Source organism: Sinocyclocheilus rhinocerous, unplaced genomic scaffold (genome assembly GCF_001515625.1).
Source record: "Sinocyclocheilus rhinocerous isolate Xijiao unplaced genomic scaffold, SAMN03320098_v1.1 scaffold1419, whole genome shotgun sequence".
In the NCBI taxonomy this organism is placed as follows: Eukaryota; Metazoa; Chordata; class Actinopteri; order Cypriniformes; family Cyprinidae; genus Sinocyclocheilus; species Sinocyclocheilus rhinocerous.
The window spans coordinates 449442-469265 of record NW_015664679.1 but is presented as its reverse complement, the minus strand read 5'-3'; the positions used below and the strand labels follow the sequence as shown (position 1 = coordinate 469265).

Genomic DNA, 19824 nt, shown 5'->3' with positions numbered 1-19824 from the left:
CACACACTGGCCCAGCTAACCAATCACAGCACATTTCATATTTCAGAAGGCAAATTTGTATTTATTTGATACAGGAACTATTCGAGCCGTTCATGCCAGACTGGGGAGAGAGGTGTTGTAATAATGTAAAATATGTGAAAAATAATGTGTTTTTCGAACATCCTAGTATGAGAGCCTGTTCTAGTACACCCCCAAAACAAAATCAAGACTTTTTAAAAGAGCATAATAGGACCCCTTTAAATGCCAGACAGCAGCTGGTCTCTGCAGACATAAGGTGGTGATTCTGGTGTCGTGGGGTTTAAACCTGTCTGCAGATGTGACTGAAATTGTGGGTAGCTGGGCGCCTTATTTTTATCTGCATAGAAGAGATTCTGTTACGTCAAGCCTGTTTAAACTTCTGATCCTAATTATTATGTGAAGGCAGCCAGTAAGGGATGTGTAAACCTATATAAATTCTAAATCACTGGGTATAATTTAGCTGGCTTAGCGTCATGTCTGCCAGCCACCAATCAGAGATGTTTCCTATTGATATTTGAACTAAAAACATTTAAAAGCAAAGAAAAATCTACTTGCTGACCTCCCTTACTGATCAGTTGGTTGTTGGACTAGTTGACCCTCCTCACTCATCCTTCGTACATACTAGGAATGCATGATTATATTGGTTACAATTCATAAAAAAGGTATCGATAGATATCAGATATATATCAGCCAATATTAGAAATTTACATTTTTACATTTTTTATATAACTTATGCCATCCAAAGCTAAACTTAAAAACATTATACTTTTTATTAATGGCAATTTAGTAACATTTTAAATGTTCTGTTTAGCAAATTTCATGATGAATATTCAGTTTCATACTGTATGTACATATGTATGTTCACTAATGGCATTAAAACTGTTTATTTTAGTAGTATTTTAATTTAATAATGTTTTATTTTGAATTTATTTAGATAAAATAGTGAATAATTTTAATATTGGCCATTTACTGACCATAACATGAAAATAATTATTGGATTATTAGTATTAACACGATTTTAATATCAGATTTTAAAATCATTGTATATATCACACCGATGTGTTTTGTGAACACATTTTTAGAAAGTATTTTATATGGATGTTCATTGGGATAATATAGGAGTGAGAATGGTTTGCAGGAGGGTGAAGGGGGTCTGTCTGTAAGAGGTTGAAAGTTTTTACGAGAGACTGTAGTTGTAATCATAGTAATTATTGTAAAGAAAACAGGGAGACATGAAAGGACAAGGTCTTTCTCAACACCATATTAGAGAAAATGTAGCATTGACTCATAATTTCTGGTCTCACAGAAAACAGTCCTCACTCACAATTACTGCTGGAAGGAGGTTTTTATGTTGTTGGTTTTGGGAGTTGAAATCTTTTGACTGGTTTGGTTGGTTCTGGGCAGCGTCCCACCATCTGAGTAAGCGTTTGCCACATCTGACCCCCCTTTCTCTTGGCAGAGCGTCTCAGAAGCATTCCTGCTCAGACCTCACTGCTTTCCATCCCAACTTAGAAAAAGAAGACTGATTGTGTGTCAGTTGCTGGGAATTGACTGGGTTTTCTACTCGCGCTTGTTTACGAAATAAAATGTTGATAAATAATTTGTTCACTCATTTTATTTCTGTAGATTGTTCTTTTTTCCAAACACTTATAACCAAATATTCTCTACTGGGGTGTAAAAGTTTAGTGTTGGGTCCTAACCAAGTGTGATTCATGTTTGTCATTTATTGTTAGGATACATAAACACCTTGGACAATCCTTTATGGCTTATCACTTTATCATGTTAAATATGGTTTGGATACTGCAAATAACGTGGAATATGGGGGAGGGGGCTATCTGTGATGGTTATAGTCCTGTATTTTTGCCCTGCCCTACTTTTGCCATCCAACAGGTCCTTTCTTTGTGCAGTTTTAAATGAACACTCTGCAGTAGGCAGCTGAGATATTAAAATAACTTCTTACTGATTAGTGTTATGTATTATGCAAGATTTTGGCAGAGTGTCAGAATGTAGTAATCATCCACAGTGCACACTCCTCCAGTGATGGAAGGCCCCCTTAACCACATATTTGGCTTGGGTGGAGCTCAACTTAGTGTTTTTTTATTGGTCACCCAATGGGCTCAGTAATAAGTAACTGAGAAGTTTGTGTTCATAAAGAAGTGCCCTCACCTTGGCATAAAAAGCATTTTTAACCAAGCACTTTAACTAGAAAAGTGGCTCTCAGTTAGATATCTTGAGTCAGCCTGGTAAAACTCAGCTTATTCATTAATATTCTTTGCACTGACTGAATACACACTTTGGGTTGTATTTGGTGTTTGAAACTGGCCAACAGTCTCAATTTCCTCATGTAGCTTGTCCAAGACACACACAAAGTGTTCAGTTTCAGTCCAAGAGAAACTGTCCTATGTGACCCCGGAAATGCACTTCAGAAAGGCAACATTTGAGCATCTGATGTGTGTCAGCGCTCTGCTGAACAGAACCAGATGTGTTGTTTTATCTTGTGTTAATCGCTCCTCCTGAGACCCACATATGGGGGTCTAGATGGGGGAAGGGTCACTGTAATGCGAGAACTGAAACCCTCAGGACCCCCTGAAATGCAGTCCGAAAGACATCAGTGTAATAGCCAAAGGAAATGCTTTTGTCATGCTCTCTCGCTTCAAATTAGGCATGTTTGTTTTCTTCTAATGATTTAGGAGTTGGGTCATTAACTCTTTGTTCAGTATCTTCTCACTTACGTCTTTCTAAGCTATAGTGATCCCTCACAGACAACCTGGGCCCCAAGTACATAACACACTGATAAGAAATTAGGTGTCAGCAGTGAATCAGGTGACTCAATGTTATAGTTAGCTGAAGTTTACCATCTACAAATCTATAATTTATTAATTTATTACCCAGAAATATTGACATGGTGACTACATGGCTTGATAAGGAATTTTTTGAATTATAGAATTAATTTTTTATAACTTTTAAATGACAATGAGTGTACAAATATATAAAATTACAAACAATGTAACATGTAAACAACAGTGCAATAAATTTGGCATCAGTTGAGGTTGAGACTTGCTGTACTCCTAGCAGTATGTGCACAAGTAATATGCATGTATCTTTTTATCAATACATTTGCATTCAGACGCAACATAGCATCACTTATGCGTCTGCTATGAAAATGTGTTGCCTTATTTGACACATCATTGAAGTACCATATTTGGCTGATAATCAAAAACAACATTTTATAACACAACAACATAAGGTGTGTAATTTTTTGATGCACCAAATGGAGTTGAAAAGTAATGGTTAGCCTACTTCCAAAAACATTTCGCAAATACTTCTGCTGCACCAGTTTACATGGTTGGGATTGACTTCTGCTACATTTTTTTCAAATGTGACCTGTGGACACCATTGTTAAAATCATTTTCAAAAACCATCAGTGAGATAGATACCAACACTTGATACTAACACCAACCACACTATTGAATACCAATAATCAATGGCAAATATCTGTACTGTTGCATAATCAATATTAGTGACAATATACCATTCATGAATAGAACTAATCAATTTGTTGTCTTCCTCATTCCATCAGTTTGGATTGATTTGCAGAAATAACTGGAGCTTTCTATTTGCGATCAACACAGAAATCTGAGATGAACTGACATTATCTCTTTTTGCAAAGTGTTTTCTCTCTCAGCTATAAACTACATTGTGTCTGAGTGTCAACAGTGGTCCCAGCCACTGTGTACAGAAATGGCCCAGAAGGCCAGTGAGATAAGTGGGCGGCTGTAGACTGGTCTTTTATGCTCATGTAAACAATGACATACATTTCTAAAAGTCGAAAAATGTCATACATTTCTAAAAAAGATGTATAAACTGGAAAATGCTTGTTGACATGAAGGGTAAAATAACACGCGTTGTCTGAGCATGTTCATGCGGCAGCAGCACAGGAAGTGAGTGTGATAAAGAATATGCATATGATTTTAGTGATTAATTAGTGGTGTTTGCTAAGGCAAGTCTTGCTATTACTACTGCTTGTACTATTTCATCACCCGCAAGTATTAAACTTTGGTGCATTTTTGTTCCACCCTGTTTATGCTAGAAACATGAATGATTGCTGAAATCATGAGGCTTATTAAGGAGAGGTGTGCTTACTTTGCTTCGCCTTAAGATTTAAATTTTTTGCCTGGTGAACAATAAGATTTGCAACCAAATCTCTTAGACTTCCATTAAATGAAAACTGAGCCATGTCAGAACCAGGAACCAATTACATTGGAGAATAGAGATTGGAAAGTTTCCCAAGCAATATGAATACCAGCAAGAATATTTCAAATTGAAAAATCTTCTAGACTGTTTATGTAGTCACATGAAGTACAAAGCATTGGTTGCTTCTCAAGTCAGTGGAAATGCAGGTTCACTTCCAAATCACCCCAACCAGGAGCTGGTACCAGTACCATTTTTGTGGAAAAGGGGTGTCAGAACATCTTGACCCTGGCAACCACCCAACACACCCAGGCATTGTGGAGCCAAGTTTTGCACAAGTTGGCGTCACTCATATTTATCTGAGAAGCAGTATTTTAAACCAGATTTGTCAAGATTGTGGGAATGGTTGTCTTTGGACATGTGATCACTCTGTTTCTGGCACATGGACTACTGCAGCCTGGGTAGATCAAAAACAACATCCTCTTAAGTCTGGATCCCACAGATCAATGATAGGCACTGGAAGGTTTCTAATGACTTGTGATCTAAACTCTGTAAATATTTGCACAAGAGGCGAATGTCTGTCTCGCGTTTGGTAATGAAAGAGATTCCAGATTCCAGATCTCCAGTGCCAAATGCCAATATGATACATTCTCCCATCTTAGCCTAGATTTAGGTTTAAGCCTAAACCCTAACACTAGGTTATTTAATCTACACTGACCTGATTTGCCCTAGTTTTATCAAGGAATTGAGAATGTATAATAATCTGTTCGGACTGTAGGTTGGGGTTCACAGTCCCAGTGTCACACTTTCTGCTCTCCCCAATTAGATTAGCTCTAAAATGACTCCGTGTTTGCTAGGGCTGTGCAATATATCGAAATATCGCAAATGTACATATCGCAATATGCATATCGCTACGCCTTGCAATATTTGGGGCCATGAACAAAAGACAAAGAGAAAATCACTCACTGCTCTTACCTAAATATGAGTAAAACTGTTTCATCTGAACACGTGGCACTTTAAGCATTATCTTACCGAATATTGCATTATTTAATGAGTTATCGCATATCGCATTTTTCTTCAATATCGCATAACACTACTGTTTGCTAACCAGAAAGCATCCCACCACAGAGATCAGGGCTATAGACAGTGGGAACAATGGACCTCTGGGGGAGGGGAGGGGTGGTACTTTGGTTCCTCCCTGCCTATTGTCTGGAAAGCAAGTCGTTGTGAGCATGAGCTCCTGTAAGCCGACTCTTCTCAGAGCTGGAACATGAGATATGTGGCCTTGCCGGGCCCCTGATCTGCCCAGGGCCTGTGCCTAATGAACCGCAGTGGACCGCAAAAATGCATAACATCATGTTAGAACATCCAGCTAAAGCTGTTTTGTTTTAGAATTTGGATCTAATTGGTTCATTTGAAAATGTTTCACACAGCTCTGGCTAAAAGTTTGTCTTAGACAATGACGTGCCAACTGTTTTTGTTTCTGAATTGGGTTTGAGGGCTGCCCCCTTCACCCGCTCTTTTCAGCCAGACTAACAGTCTGAGCATTCCCCGCTGGTCTGTAAGTGGTTGCGTTCCTCAGTTCCACATGCAATATTGTAAAAGCAAAACCCTCTCTTCACTATTACTGCATGTACAATCTTCACGGTTTGATTCAGTTCGCTGCCATAGCTGTATAAAAGGATGTGGTTAAGACTCATTCGTAGAATTTGTGAATAACCCTCACGCAAGGCCTGTAAACGAGGACAGTCGTGTGTTGAATTGGCGTTCCTCAGACGCTTGGCGGGTTTTTACAGGTTTCACTGTGGCTCTGAAAGAAGGGAGGTGTCTCTTTGAGTTAGCCTGATAGCTCTTTGTTCTACTGTTTGCTTGCGTACAGTGGAGATGACATGGCCGTTCCCAGAGGTGTACAGTTTCCCTTTTGCCATATGCGTGAGCAGCCCTAGAGGCATCTTTGACTTACACTGTTTAATTTCTGCATGATATGCGTCACTTCAGTATTTCTCTCAGACACACATGAACATACACTCTCTCTTGTTCATTACCTTTATGTGTGTTTGTCACTGAACACAGGAAACCCCCTCCAGAGACTGGCTGCTGTGGGAAACCCAAAAAGAAAGCCTCCTGGACTGCTTTAAAGCTGGCTTCTTTTCTTTTTCTCATTCTTTTATACTCATACCCTCTCAAATCCCATATTCTCTTCCTCTCTTTCTTGTCTCTGCCAGCACTGAACAGTTACAAGATACAAAGTACACAAAAAGTGACAAGTCACTTGTTCAATTACTTGCCCAAAGATTTCCAAGCTAGTAGAGAGGAAAATTTGCTACAGCAGACTTTGGCACAGCATGTTTTCACGTGTTTAGTGAGATCATAAGTTCACTCACTGTGCAAAAATATGGAGACTAGGTTTAGGAAAGACTGTAATGTAAAATCTGAATGAGGTAACTCAGGCAAATAGTCATGATTATGCCTTGAAGTCTTTCTGGAAATGTCCTACTTGGAAGTTGTAATTATGATATGATGAGTTAAAGTCTTTTTCACTTGCATTTTTAGTGCTAGTGCAACAAAATTAAGGCATGTGACAAACTGGCTAAATAAGTAGTATTTTCTTCTGGATATTCCTCATCAACAGTAAACAAAAAGTTAATCATTCTGACAAGTCAACAACCCTAAGTTTTGAACCCTACTTTTTTGTTGCCGTTATACATTTATGCGTCATCATCCTGTTTTTGTTTATAGACATAGTGCTCATTTTATATGATGTTTTTTGCATAAATGAGGTCATGGCTGAGCCTGTATTGTTTTAAGGCAGATCTTTGTTTCTGTGTCTCTATTGTTGGTCCTTGTTTTTGCTCCAGATAACTCCAGACTGAAGGTTTCTCTATTTATTAGCTGCCATATGGAGCAGTTCTAGCCTTCCACGTGTCTTTGATGGACATCTGTTGCTTCCAAATGTGACACATGTAGCAAACATGGCCTCTGTGGGCCTCTGGTCAAAGATCAAGCTGTCTTTAAAGGGGTCATATGATGCGATTTCAATTTTTCCTTTCTCTTTGGAGTGTTACAAGCTCTTGATTGCCCCCCCCCCCCCTTGGTCAAGCCAAGAAGTCAATTTTTCCTCCGCTGGGGTGTATTGTTAGTCTAGGCTGCTTGGAGACAGAGATCCCAGCATCTGAACATCTACACTGATTTGGTCCAGCTGCTGTGGTGGTCACTCTACCTCTCTGGAATGGGACAGAAGTGGGGGGAGGTTCCACTAGGCCGCTTTTATTTAATGGAGAATTGGGGGAAAGAGGGAGGTGGTGTGGCACTCTAGGTCAATTAGAGTTGCCAGGGAGTCTGGAATGCCCCTCTCTCTCCCTTCTGTCCCTGCTGTTGCCCTCCGAGTCAATAAGAAGTGAAAGCTGGTGTGTCCACACATACAGAGCCTGTAGGAATTAGGTTTCCATTTCTAAGCCACTTATGTTTTGTACAAGGATTTAAGGGTTTTATTCTGAAATTCTGTTTTCTTGGGTTTTAAAAAGTTACCTACCTGAATACACCATGTGTGCATTATGCTTTGCTGTCCTTTGTGATCTTACAGTGCTTTGTGGAGGTATCCCAAAGGCTGTACGATTTTTGATAACAGGAAGTGGCGACATGGCCTCTGACTGATGTGTCACATGGCAGCAGTGCTCACCTGGACTCTTGCTCACTTGTTAGCTGCTGATATTAATGCTCCGCTGTTTGGACACTAGTTGATGTCTTGGTCTTTATGTGGTTTCCAGCTTTTATGACTCCCCACATTCTTCCAATAGAAGGTTGAACAGGGACTCAGATTGCACATCCTACATCAGAAACAATGTGACTGGAACTGCCATATTATGTGTTGCGTGGAAAAGAACTAAAGGTTCAGTTCTAAACATGAAGAACAACAGAATTTCATTGAAATGTCCTTCAGAGGGATACACAAATTACTGGTTATTGGTCAGTGTTAAATTAAAAATGAAACTCTGCAAACTAAAAATTAGTTATTTTTAATGGTTCAAGTTGGCATATACTGAATAAAAATATGGATATTAAATTTAACATTTTCTGAAGATTATATTTACATGATCAAATGATTAGTGTTTTTAATGATAAAAGTTGGCACGATTTTGTCATAGTTTGTCATACATCTAATTGTGAATGATTCATCCATGTATATGATTAATTTTTTGACCTGGTAATAAAATGATCTTCTGGTAAATATGCCAGACTTCTTTCTGGTGACGTATCTGTTGACAAAAATCTCTAATATTAGCTCATAACCAATATGATACCAAATTGTGCATCCTATCTCATATGGTGTAGTTGCTGCTTAGTTTTAAAACAATTTTACATCAATATATTTATGTCTGTACATAGTATTTTTGGAGCTTTTGAAAACATTGCATTCTGACCATATAAAGAGCTGTTTAGGTTCTAATATTGCCTGCTGTGTTTGGACAGGGACTCTGTGGATTGGGCTTATTTTAAATCTGGCTAACAACATGTGAGTGTGTGTACATGAACACACACTCACATGAACACACACTAACAACATGTGAGTGTGTGTTCATGTACAAAACTGTGGTCAGCGTGTGGTTTACTCCACACTAGAGTGAATATAGAACACTGAGTAGAGACAGAAATGGGGCCACAATTTTGGTGAAATTGACCTTCACTTTCAATAACACAAACAGGCATAAATAGACATAGACACTTTCTATATGAGCATGTTCACCACAGCCCTGGGTGAACATGTGGCATGACCTGGTCTGGTGAATTAGATATTGCTAATTTGTGGGTTTCTCCATTGCATATTCAGTGAAGAACCCTCAGGCACAACTGCGATATGGGTCACTGTAACATAGAAGATCTCATCTGAAGAGGACCACCATGACCATTGATCAGCCCCTTTTTGGGACAGAATAGCTTACTTGTGGCAATTATTACTAGCCTATGCGTTTGCCTCACTTGTCTCCAGTGTAAGATTAGAAAATTAAACTTTCACTTTTCCCAGTTGCAAAGACACATTTACTGAAAACACATTTCTCAAAACGAAATGTTCTACAATATTCACATACACTGAAAACGTAATGATGATTAATTTATTAAACATAATTAGTGAGTTTTAAAGTTTTTTTTTAAAAGAACAGTTTCATGCATTTTAAGATACACTTTCAATACCAATAACACAAATTTGTAATAATATTTTCTGAATATACTGTGTTTGTAGTTATAATTGTACCTTTTTCAAAGATGTGATTTTTCACTACATGATTATTGTGGCCAAAAGAATTCACAATTGTGATATTATCACTACCTATAGAAATGAAAAAAAAAGAGTTATCAGTCAAATATAACAGATTATTTACAGTATTATCACATGTATAAAAACAATATCAATAATTTTTTTTTAAATATCGTGTTTATTGCTACCACTAGTTTTCATATAAAATAACACACAAATAAAATGTAAAAATAAAACTCTCAATGTAAATTTCTTTTAATTTAAAAAATATGAAAGCCATTCTAAAGCACTCTACTGGGGTTCCTTAACACTAGAACCGCCACGGGGTAAATTTTACCCGTGGCTGTTTTTCAAATGTACATAACAGATTTAAAATAAAACATTCAAGTATCCCAGTCATTGACTTTTACTAAAATTACTGCACGATAAATCGCATGCGATATTTAACGCGCATCTTATCAGTAAAGCCGCTTCTGTAATCAGCGGTAAATCTCCATCACCTGCGGGCTTTCACATTGAGCAGCATTAACTACACAGAGCCGTTGTTCACAGACGAGCAGCGCAAAACCACGTTCATATTCGCGCGATTTTTTGCACTGCTCGTCAGTGAACAACGGCTCTGTGTAGTTAATGCTGCTCAATGTGAAAGCAGCACTTGATGGAGATTTACTGCTGATTACAGAACCGGCTTTCTGACAAAATGCGTTAAATATCGCATGCGATTTATCGTGCAGCCCTATTTACAATCCAATGTTGTTAAAAATTTAGATAAAACCAGATCAAAAAACGGGGCATTTATACCTATAAGCGCCAGCGGGTCAAATTTACCCACCTATATAATTCATGTATTTTCACGCTGTCATTTTCTTGCTGCTTATGTTTTAACATTGTACATTTCTAGGCAACGCCTTTCATTTACTGATTTAGCGGTTATCAGCTTCATAAATAGTCAAAATGACAAAAAAAAGGCGATTTATGGAAGGTAGGTATTAGAAACAAATAAAACCATTTTTTGATTACCCAAAGTTTAATGGTGTTGTTCTCTTATTCAAATTATAAATGATATAACTAAACAAATGAATAAATATTTACGTGAAGCTGTGCGCTTGAATTTGTCATCGCATCATCCTTAACTGAGTGTAATAGCTTTGCAGTTATTATTGAATGGTTGCACTGTTATGCTGCAAAATGCAGGATTTGTTCAGATTTTTAAAATAAATAAAAACAGATTTTAATTCTGAAAACAAGTTTATGGGTTTAGTGAAATAAGCCTTCTGTGTAAGTTTGTTTAACATAAAACAACAGGATAAAAATATAGTTGATGACTAGACATAATCATTGCATGACTCTAGACACTTCTTTGTGAAGACAGTGGCATAATACAGTGAAATAATATGTTCTTTAGCCATATAAATACAGTTGTCATGTGCGTGGGTAAAATTTACCCGCTGGTGCTTTTAGGTATACAGCGACCTCTGGCGGTTCTAGTGTTAAACTGAGTGTAATAGCTTTGCAGTTATTATTGAATGGTTGCACTGTTATGCTGCAAAATGCAGGATTTGTTCAGATTTTTTAAATAAATAAAAACAGATTTTAATTCTGAAAACAAGTTTATGGGTTTAGTGAAATAAGCCTTCTGTGTAAGTTTGTTTATTGTCCAGTAGCAGGGACCGTCTCTAAGATTCTCCGGTTTCTCGTGTGAAGCACTCTTGTGTTTCCTCATTCCTGTATCTGTGCTGGCTGCAGTCTCAGAATGGAACACAATGGCACTGAATACTGTTACTCACTTCTATTCATCTGAGCTTGGCCTATTCTAGTCATGTTTGTATTGTGATAAACACGAACAGTCATTTTGCTCTGAATTTATACCATCGATCCAAATATTTACTTGAATTTCTAATCCAAAATAACATCCTCACAGTCTGAGACCATTTTGGTTTCTGATATTGTCTAATTCGGCAGATGAGAATCTGTTAATGAAGCTTGATGTTCTTTGAGGCACTAAGCTTTGCTGCTCCACAGAAGTCAGTAGGAGAAGCGTGATTGGCAGTAGTGTGTCGATGCCAGAGCTCCATCACTGCTGTGCTATTGATTATTACTACTGGAGAGCAGTCCCTTTGCTGTCTCTCCCCCCACAGCCCTTTTCTCCCTCCATCCTTTCATCTCGGATGAAGAGCTCTCTTTATCTTTGTTTATTCATCAATACAGTCCCAGATTTCATGGGCCGAGTCCTTTAAGAATTGCACTAAACGTCAAATACTTTTGATAATTGCTCTAAAATACACAAAACCGTTCAGAAGTTTTTTTTTCTTCCCATATGCTCAGCGAGCCAACTTTTATTTTAACAAAAAATACAAGGGAAATTCTAATACTGTGATATTATTATTTAAATTAGGCCTGTTTTCTATGTTAATAAATCTCAATTTTCAGCATCATAACACCAGCCTTCAGTGTCACATGATCCTCCAGAAATCATTCTATTATGCTGATGCTTAAAAAACATGTCTCATCACAGAATAGAATAGAGTATAATAGAATAGAAAGTTAAAAAGAGCAGCATTTATTTTAAATAGATTTTTTTTTGTAAAAGTTTTGACTGCCATTTTTGATCAATTTAATGCATTTTTGCTGAATAAAATGATCAGTTTCTTAAAAAATCGTACTGACTCCAAACCTGTGTACAGTAGTGTACGCATAACGTAACTTAAAGGGATAGTTCACCCAAAAATGAAAATTGCCCCATGATTTACGTACCCTCAAGCCATCCTAGTTGTACGTATATGACTTTCTTCTTTCAGACGAATACAATCGGAGTTACATTAAAAAATGTTCTGGCTCTTCCAGTCTTTATAATGTCAGTGAATGGGGGTTGAGATTTTGAAGCACTTAAAAATGCATCCATCCATCATAAAAGTACTCCACATGGCTCTGAGGGTTTATAAAGACCTTCTGAAGTGAGTCGATGCATTTGTGCAAGAAAATATCCATATTTAAAACTTTATAAACCATAATCTCTAGCTAACTGTTGAATGCACGTTCATGAGAGAGTGGCATCCAGCAGATGACGTAGAACGTAGGCCTAGCCTATATTTATTTTTTTGTAAAATAACATGCACTGATGAAACATGGACAATAAGAGCAAGAACATTTATTAAGAAAGTAAACGAGGTTCATTTTGTTTTCATGTTGTTTAGACTGATTTGTGTCAAAAACATTCTGAATGCCGACTCGTGCTCCCAGTATATAGATAATGATCGTGTGTTGACCGCACTGGCCTGTAATGCTGAACCCAGCAGGGGTTGGGTAGATACCAGTGTGTACCTCAGTGAAAACAGCCCCAGAGCCAAAGATCTCCTGTCCTACTTTACCGTTCAGGCATTGTTCCACACAGCAACAGAGGAAATGACCTCAGGAAAGTTTCTATGAAACTTTCCGACTATTCTGACCAGTTGCACAATGACTTCATGAGACATATGCCAAACCACCATTTTTGTGGATGTTCCTGTTGCGTAATAAAGCATGAAGGTGCTGAGGTTATCTTTGTTGTCCTGATTTTACAGAGGAAAATGCCGCTTGAATACTGAGTGAGGTTTAGGAGGCCGGCAAAACCAACATTCCCATATTTCCATATTGTGAAATCAAAATTGGCTCTTTTTGCTTTGAGTTTCCTCCAATTTTTGTGTTCCATTAATAGTCGTTTCAGCCTTTCGAGAGAATATGTGAGTCTTTTAACAAACGCCTAGTTGGCATTGTGATATGGATGATACATGCCCATCAATAATTTACTTCAGGCAGGTAGTTTTCAGTAATGATGCAATTGCAGGCCCAGGCCGGTGTTGTCTTGTTATTATCTGCTATGATGAAAAGTTATCTTTGTGGTGACATTACATTTCCCACAACAGTTCTTCCCTGTTTTGTTGTGTGTATTTGCAGTAGTTTCTACAGTCGTAATGTATCTGAAATGGTGTAGGCACCTTAAGTTCCCTAAGCCCGTCTCTGTCAGACAAGAAGCGTTAGCTGATCCTTCATCGTTTTTTCCATCCTCAGCTGTTAGTTGAAACCAGATTCTAACGCTGGCACGAAAGCCTCCTCGTCTTGCATATGACTCAAATCTAGTAATTAGCCTGCTTGAATTTAGCAGCGCAGAAATTATCAGGTTAACTGGCAATTAAAGAATGAGGTGTTTATGGAGAGAACGCTTAACGTGACACTACTGTACACACCCCATCGTGGTGCAGCTGTCGAATCAAACACCGTAAAGAGAGTTTTTCCCCCTCTCAGGTTGAAATGTGCTCCTTTATTTAACTATACACACCAGACTGGCTGTCAGTCAGAAACACTTAGGTTTCTTCTCAGAGTGCTTTGCTTGTTCCATTGTGCATAGTTATCTCAGAAGTGGTCTTGCATCAGTGGTCATGAAAATACAGGAATGACAAGACTACTCAAGTGGATTTTAAGGTTTGTCTTGCGTTTAGTGAAAAGAAATAAACATTAGGTTTTTTTTTACATGTTGATATGCAAAGAGTAGGGTAGCTGATGTATAAATGCATTGCAATATAATAGACTTGGAATAGAGTGAATTTCTGAAGAGTAGTTCACCTAAAAGGAAAACTCTTACCCAAATATTACTACAAACTCGTATGACTTTATTTCTTTTGTATACATTAAAAAGAGAAGTTTAGCAGAATGTTGATGCTGCTCATTTCCAAACAATGTTAGTCTAGTTTCACACAAAGACTAGACTAAAACTAAAATTAAAACAGGCCGCCAAAAACAACACTAGTCTATGGTGTCCATGGCTCTTGAACTCTTTAAAGGACAAAGCAAATTTCAAAACTGTAAAAATAGTCCATATGTCTACAGGTGCATCACTTTTACTGTTGTTCAGTGTATTTCCACAGGCAAAATTCATTTCAATCCTTTTCAAGTTGATTTGATAATCAGGAATTTGTTCTGGAGTTTCATGTGAGGGCAATAGATTTCCACATGAAGATTTTGCACTGGGTAAAAGGTGGTCTTGAACAGAAAGTTGCTTGGTTTGAAAGTGATTTCTGTGACAATATACAAAAAAAAAATTTTGCCCACAAAATTTTGCCGAAAGTAGATAATGGGAAATTTCACCAAAATTTCGACCTATGACCACACCTTGGTACAATATTGTTTTTTGTTCAACATTGGAATTTTTATTTTATTTTAGCAGTATTTGATGTTGGATATATTTATTGTCCAGTATTATGTATTTAATTGTATATGCTCATGTCCATATTTTTAGTGTTTTTTTAGACTACCTTTGCCATCACCTATCATCTAAATCTCAAAAAGTTAATAGTTCATATTAATATTAATATAATATTGACATATTAACACTAATAATTTAATATTGCCAACGACCGTAACATTTAAATAACTGATCATATTTTTTTTATTTATTTAAACAACAAACTTTTACAGAATTTTAATATTGTTCATAGTGCTGGGCAGTAACACGACCCCTTTTAATACATGTTAACCAGGAGTCACTCTCATTTATAATCGCGGCATCGTCTGATTAAAATCAACATGCATCTACACTAAAGAGCGGCTATGCGGTTGTTTTGGCTATATTACTTTTTTGTCTCATGCAGCGCACTGCCTGCATCTGAGTAACAAACTAAAAAAAACAACAAACAAAAAAGTGCATGTGATATTAACAGACGAACTACGCTCATATTTATAATTCCAAACAATCAGTAAGCGACAGGTGTTAGGAAACGCTGTTTTGTACTCATTTATTGACGAGTCGGCTGCGGTGCGGCCAACTGAATGTGCTGCTTCTCTGCCGCTCACTGCACAGAACAGACGCCGAGAGAGGTGACACTTCTCCGGGAAAGTCAGACCTCGTGTTCGCGGGACAGCATTGGCAAAATGTTCCAACTGAACCATAGCTAAGGTTTATCCAAAAAAGGCGCTAGGTTTGTCAGTATGAATATTCTATGGAAAAAAAGCCGCTAAAAGGGTCTGAAAGTTGCTAAATCTAGTGCTAAAGTCGCGCTCGTGTGGTGAGACGCGGGAGCTGATGGCAGGGGGCGGTGGATATTTGTGGCGGTCAATGTGGATATTGTGGATGAGTTCTTCTGTGTCATCACGTTCTATTAGTTCTACAGCTTCAGTTTCGGAACTTTCACGCTTAGTAACACATACAGCATACGCTTAGTTCCCTCACCACAGTGCAACAGTGAAACAACACCCCTTTCAAACAGTGTCGCGTTCCGAACGTCGTTTAAGTGACATACACCGGTATTGCGGTATTATAAAAATTCATATCATAACAAAAATAAACACCGGTATTCGGTATGAACCGGTATACCGCCCAGCACTAATTGTTCAGTTATCATGTATAAAAATAATGAATCATTTATATTGGCAAAATTTTATATCAGTGCACTGATTATTCAAAGTTTTCTGAATTTAAGTCATTATTCTCTGAAAATCCCTCCATCGTAGTTTACAAATACCATTTCTGCTTGCATATATTTAAATGAAGCATGACAATGGTTTGTACCTATTATGATGTCCATAATATCAGAAGATATATGCTCTCATGTCATGTATCTCATAACAATTCAAAGAGTTTGTCTGCCAATTAACCTGTTTATCACTAGAAAACATTCAAATTGATGTATTGAAAGTCCTTTGGCTGCAGCACTCTACATACTTATGGACAAAGTAGAACATAAAAGAGAATTTTGGGTTTGGTACTTCTGAAGTATTCTCAGTGTTTGTGAATGAGCATGTGTGAGAAGACAGCAGTAAAGAAAGGAATGTTCGCAGGCCTCTGTTTTGACAAAGGCAGTGCGGTCTGGGTCTGGCCTCAGCTGGGCTGGCGCTATTATGGATGAGGGTTGCGTCTCCATTGGTCTCTGCACACAAAGACCTCCCCTGGGAGTCACTCCTCTGAGAAGGAGATGGAGTTGTCAGCAGGGGGTCTGGGATTGATGATGTCAAATGGGATAGCACACTTTCTCATTAACTGTGTAGCCATGCGTTTGGGTGAGAGTGTGTGTCCATTTGCTTACAGCATTGCTTCGGTTTGTTGAAGCTAGGGATGTGCAGAACTACATATTTTGAAGATTGAATAGCTAGTGGGCTGCCTGTCTAATCAGGCCTGTATAATCCGGCTGGTTTACGCATGATTTTTTTCGTTCAAAAACAGCCAGAAGAACCACAATGGAATGGAAATTAAAAAAATTGACTCTACATGTGTTTTTAAAACTTGGACTATTTTTAGTCATTATGGAATAGTAGGAAAATGTATGTATGTAATATACAAGTAATGCAATGTGTAAAATAAAATGTAATGTTTTATGTGAAAAAAAGCTTACATACATATATGGATTCCCCTCATGATCTGTGGGAAAGCTTTCAGAAATGATTCTGAAAAATAGGCTAGTTTCTTGTCAGTTGCACAGAAACAATAAATCAGGTATGTAATTCTGTCAGTGATTTCAGTGCTCTTATCTAAGTGTGTTTTGGAATGAAGGGTTTGGTCAATTGGACCTGTTTGGTCTTGTCCTTTGTGTACTTTGCAGAGCTTAGTTACCCTGGAGGCCATTGTGCCTGAAGTCAAGTCCATTTGTACATGGGCATACATGCAGTCCTACATATCTAGACATTTATGCCCTCAATTCTGAATGGAACTTTTTTTTTTTTAATATTGCCTAGCTCATATTTTGCCCGTATGCTAGATTTTGATGTTCCCCACCCAAGACATGCCTTGTCTGGGACTGCTAATGTTTTCCATTTCCAGTTTGATTTCCTGCCTGTCTGTTTGTAAGTAGGAGTTTCCTGTTCCCACGTTACCAGCGACCCTGTTTTAGGTCCTCGCCCCAAATATTGACACCCGTCCATCTCCCGGGCTGGCTGCCATCTTGAACCATGCCTTCTTCGCCACTCACTGTTGTCTTTTTACATAGATCAAATGTTTAGGGTGCCATCACAGTGGTCTACCTGTTTACAGTGAGCATGTTTTCTGTTTTCTCTCAGGAGCATCTTCAGCAGCTCATCCTCATGAACCTGCCCAATGTGCTGGCCATCGCCAAGGACCCATTATCAGGTATTGCTCATACACTGTAAATAAGCCACTAGATCATTCTACAAAACAGGTGTCTTTCCAGTGAATTTTAAGTGAACTTTTAAATTCTATCAGACATATAATGTGTTAAGAAAATGCACTCTGCCATCTCAAGCTAAATTAAAGTATTCGTTAAAATAAAAAAATATATAAAAAAAATAAAACTGGAATACATGTTAGGATACATGTACTGTATACCTTCATAAAGCTAACAGGGTTGATGGTATTATAGTTTAATTGGAAATTAGGCCTATAAGATTAAAAAATATGTAAGGTTCTTTTTAGAAAAATAATTTAATGCTGGTGCTTCTACAAAATCCAGTTTTCAATTCTTAACTAACAAAATCATGGTAACAGGGTTGACATTTTAAGATTTACATATATGGATTCCCCTCATGATCTGTGGGAAAGCTTTCAGAAATGATTCTGAAAAATAGGCTAGTTTCTTGTCAGTTGCACAGAAACAATAAATCAGGTATGTAATTCTGTCACTGATTTCAGTGCTCTTATCTAAGTGTGTTTTGGAATGAAGGGTTTGGTCAATTGGATCTGTTTGGTCTTGTCCTTTGTGTACTTTGCAGAGCTTAGTTACCCTGGAGGCCATTGTGCCTGAAGTCAAGTCCATTTGTACATGGGCATACATGCAGTCCTACATATCTAGACATTTATGCCCTCAATTCTGAATGGAACTTTTTTTTTTTTAATATTGCCTAGCTCATATTTTGCCCGTATGCTAGATTTTGATGTTCCCCACCCAAGACATGCCTTGTCTGGGACTGCTAATGTTTTCCATTTCCAGTTTGATTTCCTGCCTGTCTGTTTGTAAGTAGGAGTTTCCTGTTCACAGTGGTCTACCTGTTTACAGTGAGCATGTTTTCTGTTTTCTCTCAGGAGCATCTTCAGCAGCTCATCCTCATGAACCTGCCCAATGTGCTGGCCATCGCCAAGGACCCATTATCAGGTATTGCTCATACACTGTAAATAAGCCACTAGATCATTCTACAAAACAGGTGTCTTTCCAGTGAATTTTAAGTGAACTTTTAAATTCTATCAGACATATAATGTGTTAAGAAAATGCACTCTGCCATCTCAAGCTAAATTAAAGTATTCGTTAAAATAAAAAAATATATAAAAAAAATAAAACTGGAATACATGTTAGGATACATGTACTGTATACCTTCATAAAGCTAACAGGGTTGATGGTATTATAGTTTAATTGGAAATTAGGCCTATAAGATTAAAAAATATGTAAGGTTCTTTTTAGAAAAATAATTTAATGCTGGTGCTTCTACAAAATCCAGTTTTCAATTCTTAACTAACAAAATCATGGTAACAGGGTTGACATTTTAAGATTATTCCCTTAAAAAACCTAACAAAAAAAGGGATACTTTAACGCCTTGAAGTATTTGCTAGTTGAAAAGGTGATGATATTTGCCTTTATGACAAAAATGTTTTTTATTTATTAAATAGTTCACTGCTTTAAAAGGGGGAAATATGATAGTAACAGAGTTGATTAAATAACCTGGAGACAGAATGTCATAAGAAAATAAATAATTTTACTTTCATATAATTTGTTTTCATCAAAATGTGCAAGAGGAAATTGGAAAAAAGAAGTGGAAAGAGAAAAAAAATAAACCTGCTGGGTTTTTGTTTCGAGAATGTTTATATTAATGTATAATAAAAGTTAGCATCAGCTATTCATTGCTTCTTATCATTGCTCATTTTTTACACACATGTATATGACAACACTCATTCTGTAGAATCACCCTACTTTCAGCATACTTTAATTTTCTTTCTATTTGTATCAGTTGCTGTATCTTCACTATAGTCACTAAATCACCTACTACCACGTTTAACTGTGCCCCAAAGCAAAACGTACGCCCTGCTGAACAAACCTCCTCATTCATCACCTCACACACACACACACACACTCCAGCCTTCATAAACACCCTCTCACCTTCTGATACGGGGTGTACGGACAGGACAATCATTTGAACTTTGTGTCAGTACGTCATAAAGAGAACGCTGCATCAGTTTACTGTCGGGGATTTGTCGTGCCGTGCCGCATCCAGTGTAGACAGCATCACTGATTATAATGGGTTAATTGTATTTTGTCGCGCCGCGCCGCTCGCGTCCGGTGTAGACACGGTGAGAGCCACGCAGATGCACGTGAACACTGAATTCTGTTCACTTCTGCGTCTATTTGTGCCTGAAATACTGTGCTCTGCAAGTATCCTTGTAAACACAGTTG

At 37.7% G+C, this 19824-nt stretch overlaps 1 protein-coding gene across 2 annotated transcripts in view; it reads left to right on the top strand.

Annotated features, from left to right (window-relative positions):
• The window catches only part of ccdc88c (coiled-coil domain containing 88C), a 61893-nt gene that overhangs the window by 7754 nt on the left and 34315 nt on the right, over positions 1–19824 (top strand). Inside the window, exon 4 of one of the 2 annotated variants that reach the window (XM_016540964.1) lies at positions 17486–17555. In XM_016540964.1, the coding sequence (XP_016396450.1) occupies positions 17486–17555 (70 nt within the window). Of the gene's footprint in view, positions 1–17485; positions 17556–18467; positions 18535–19824 lie in introns of those variants that run through there. The other variant, XM_016540963.1, reaches the window with a different exon arrangement.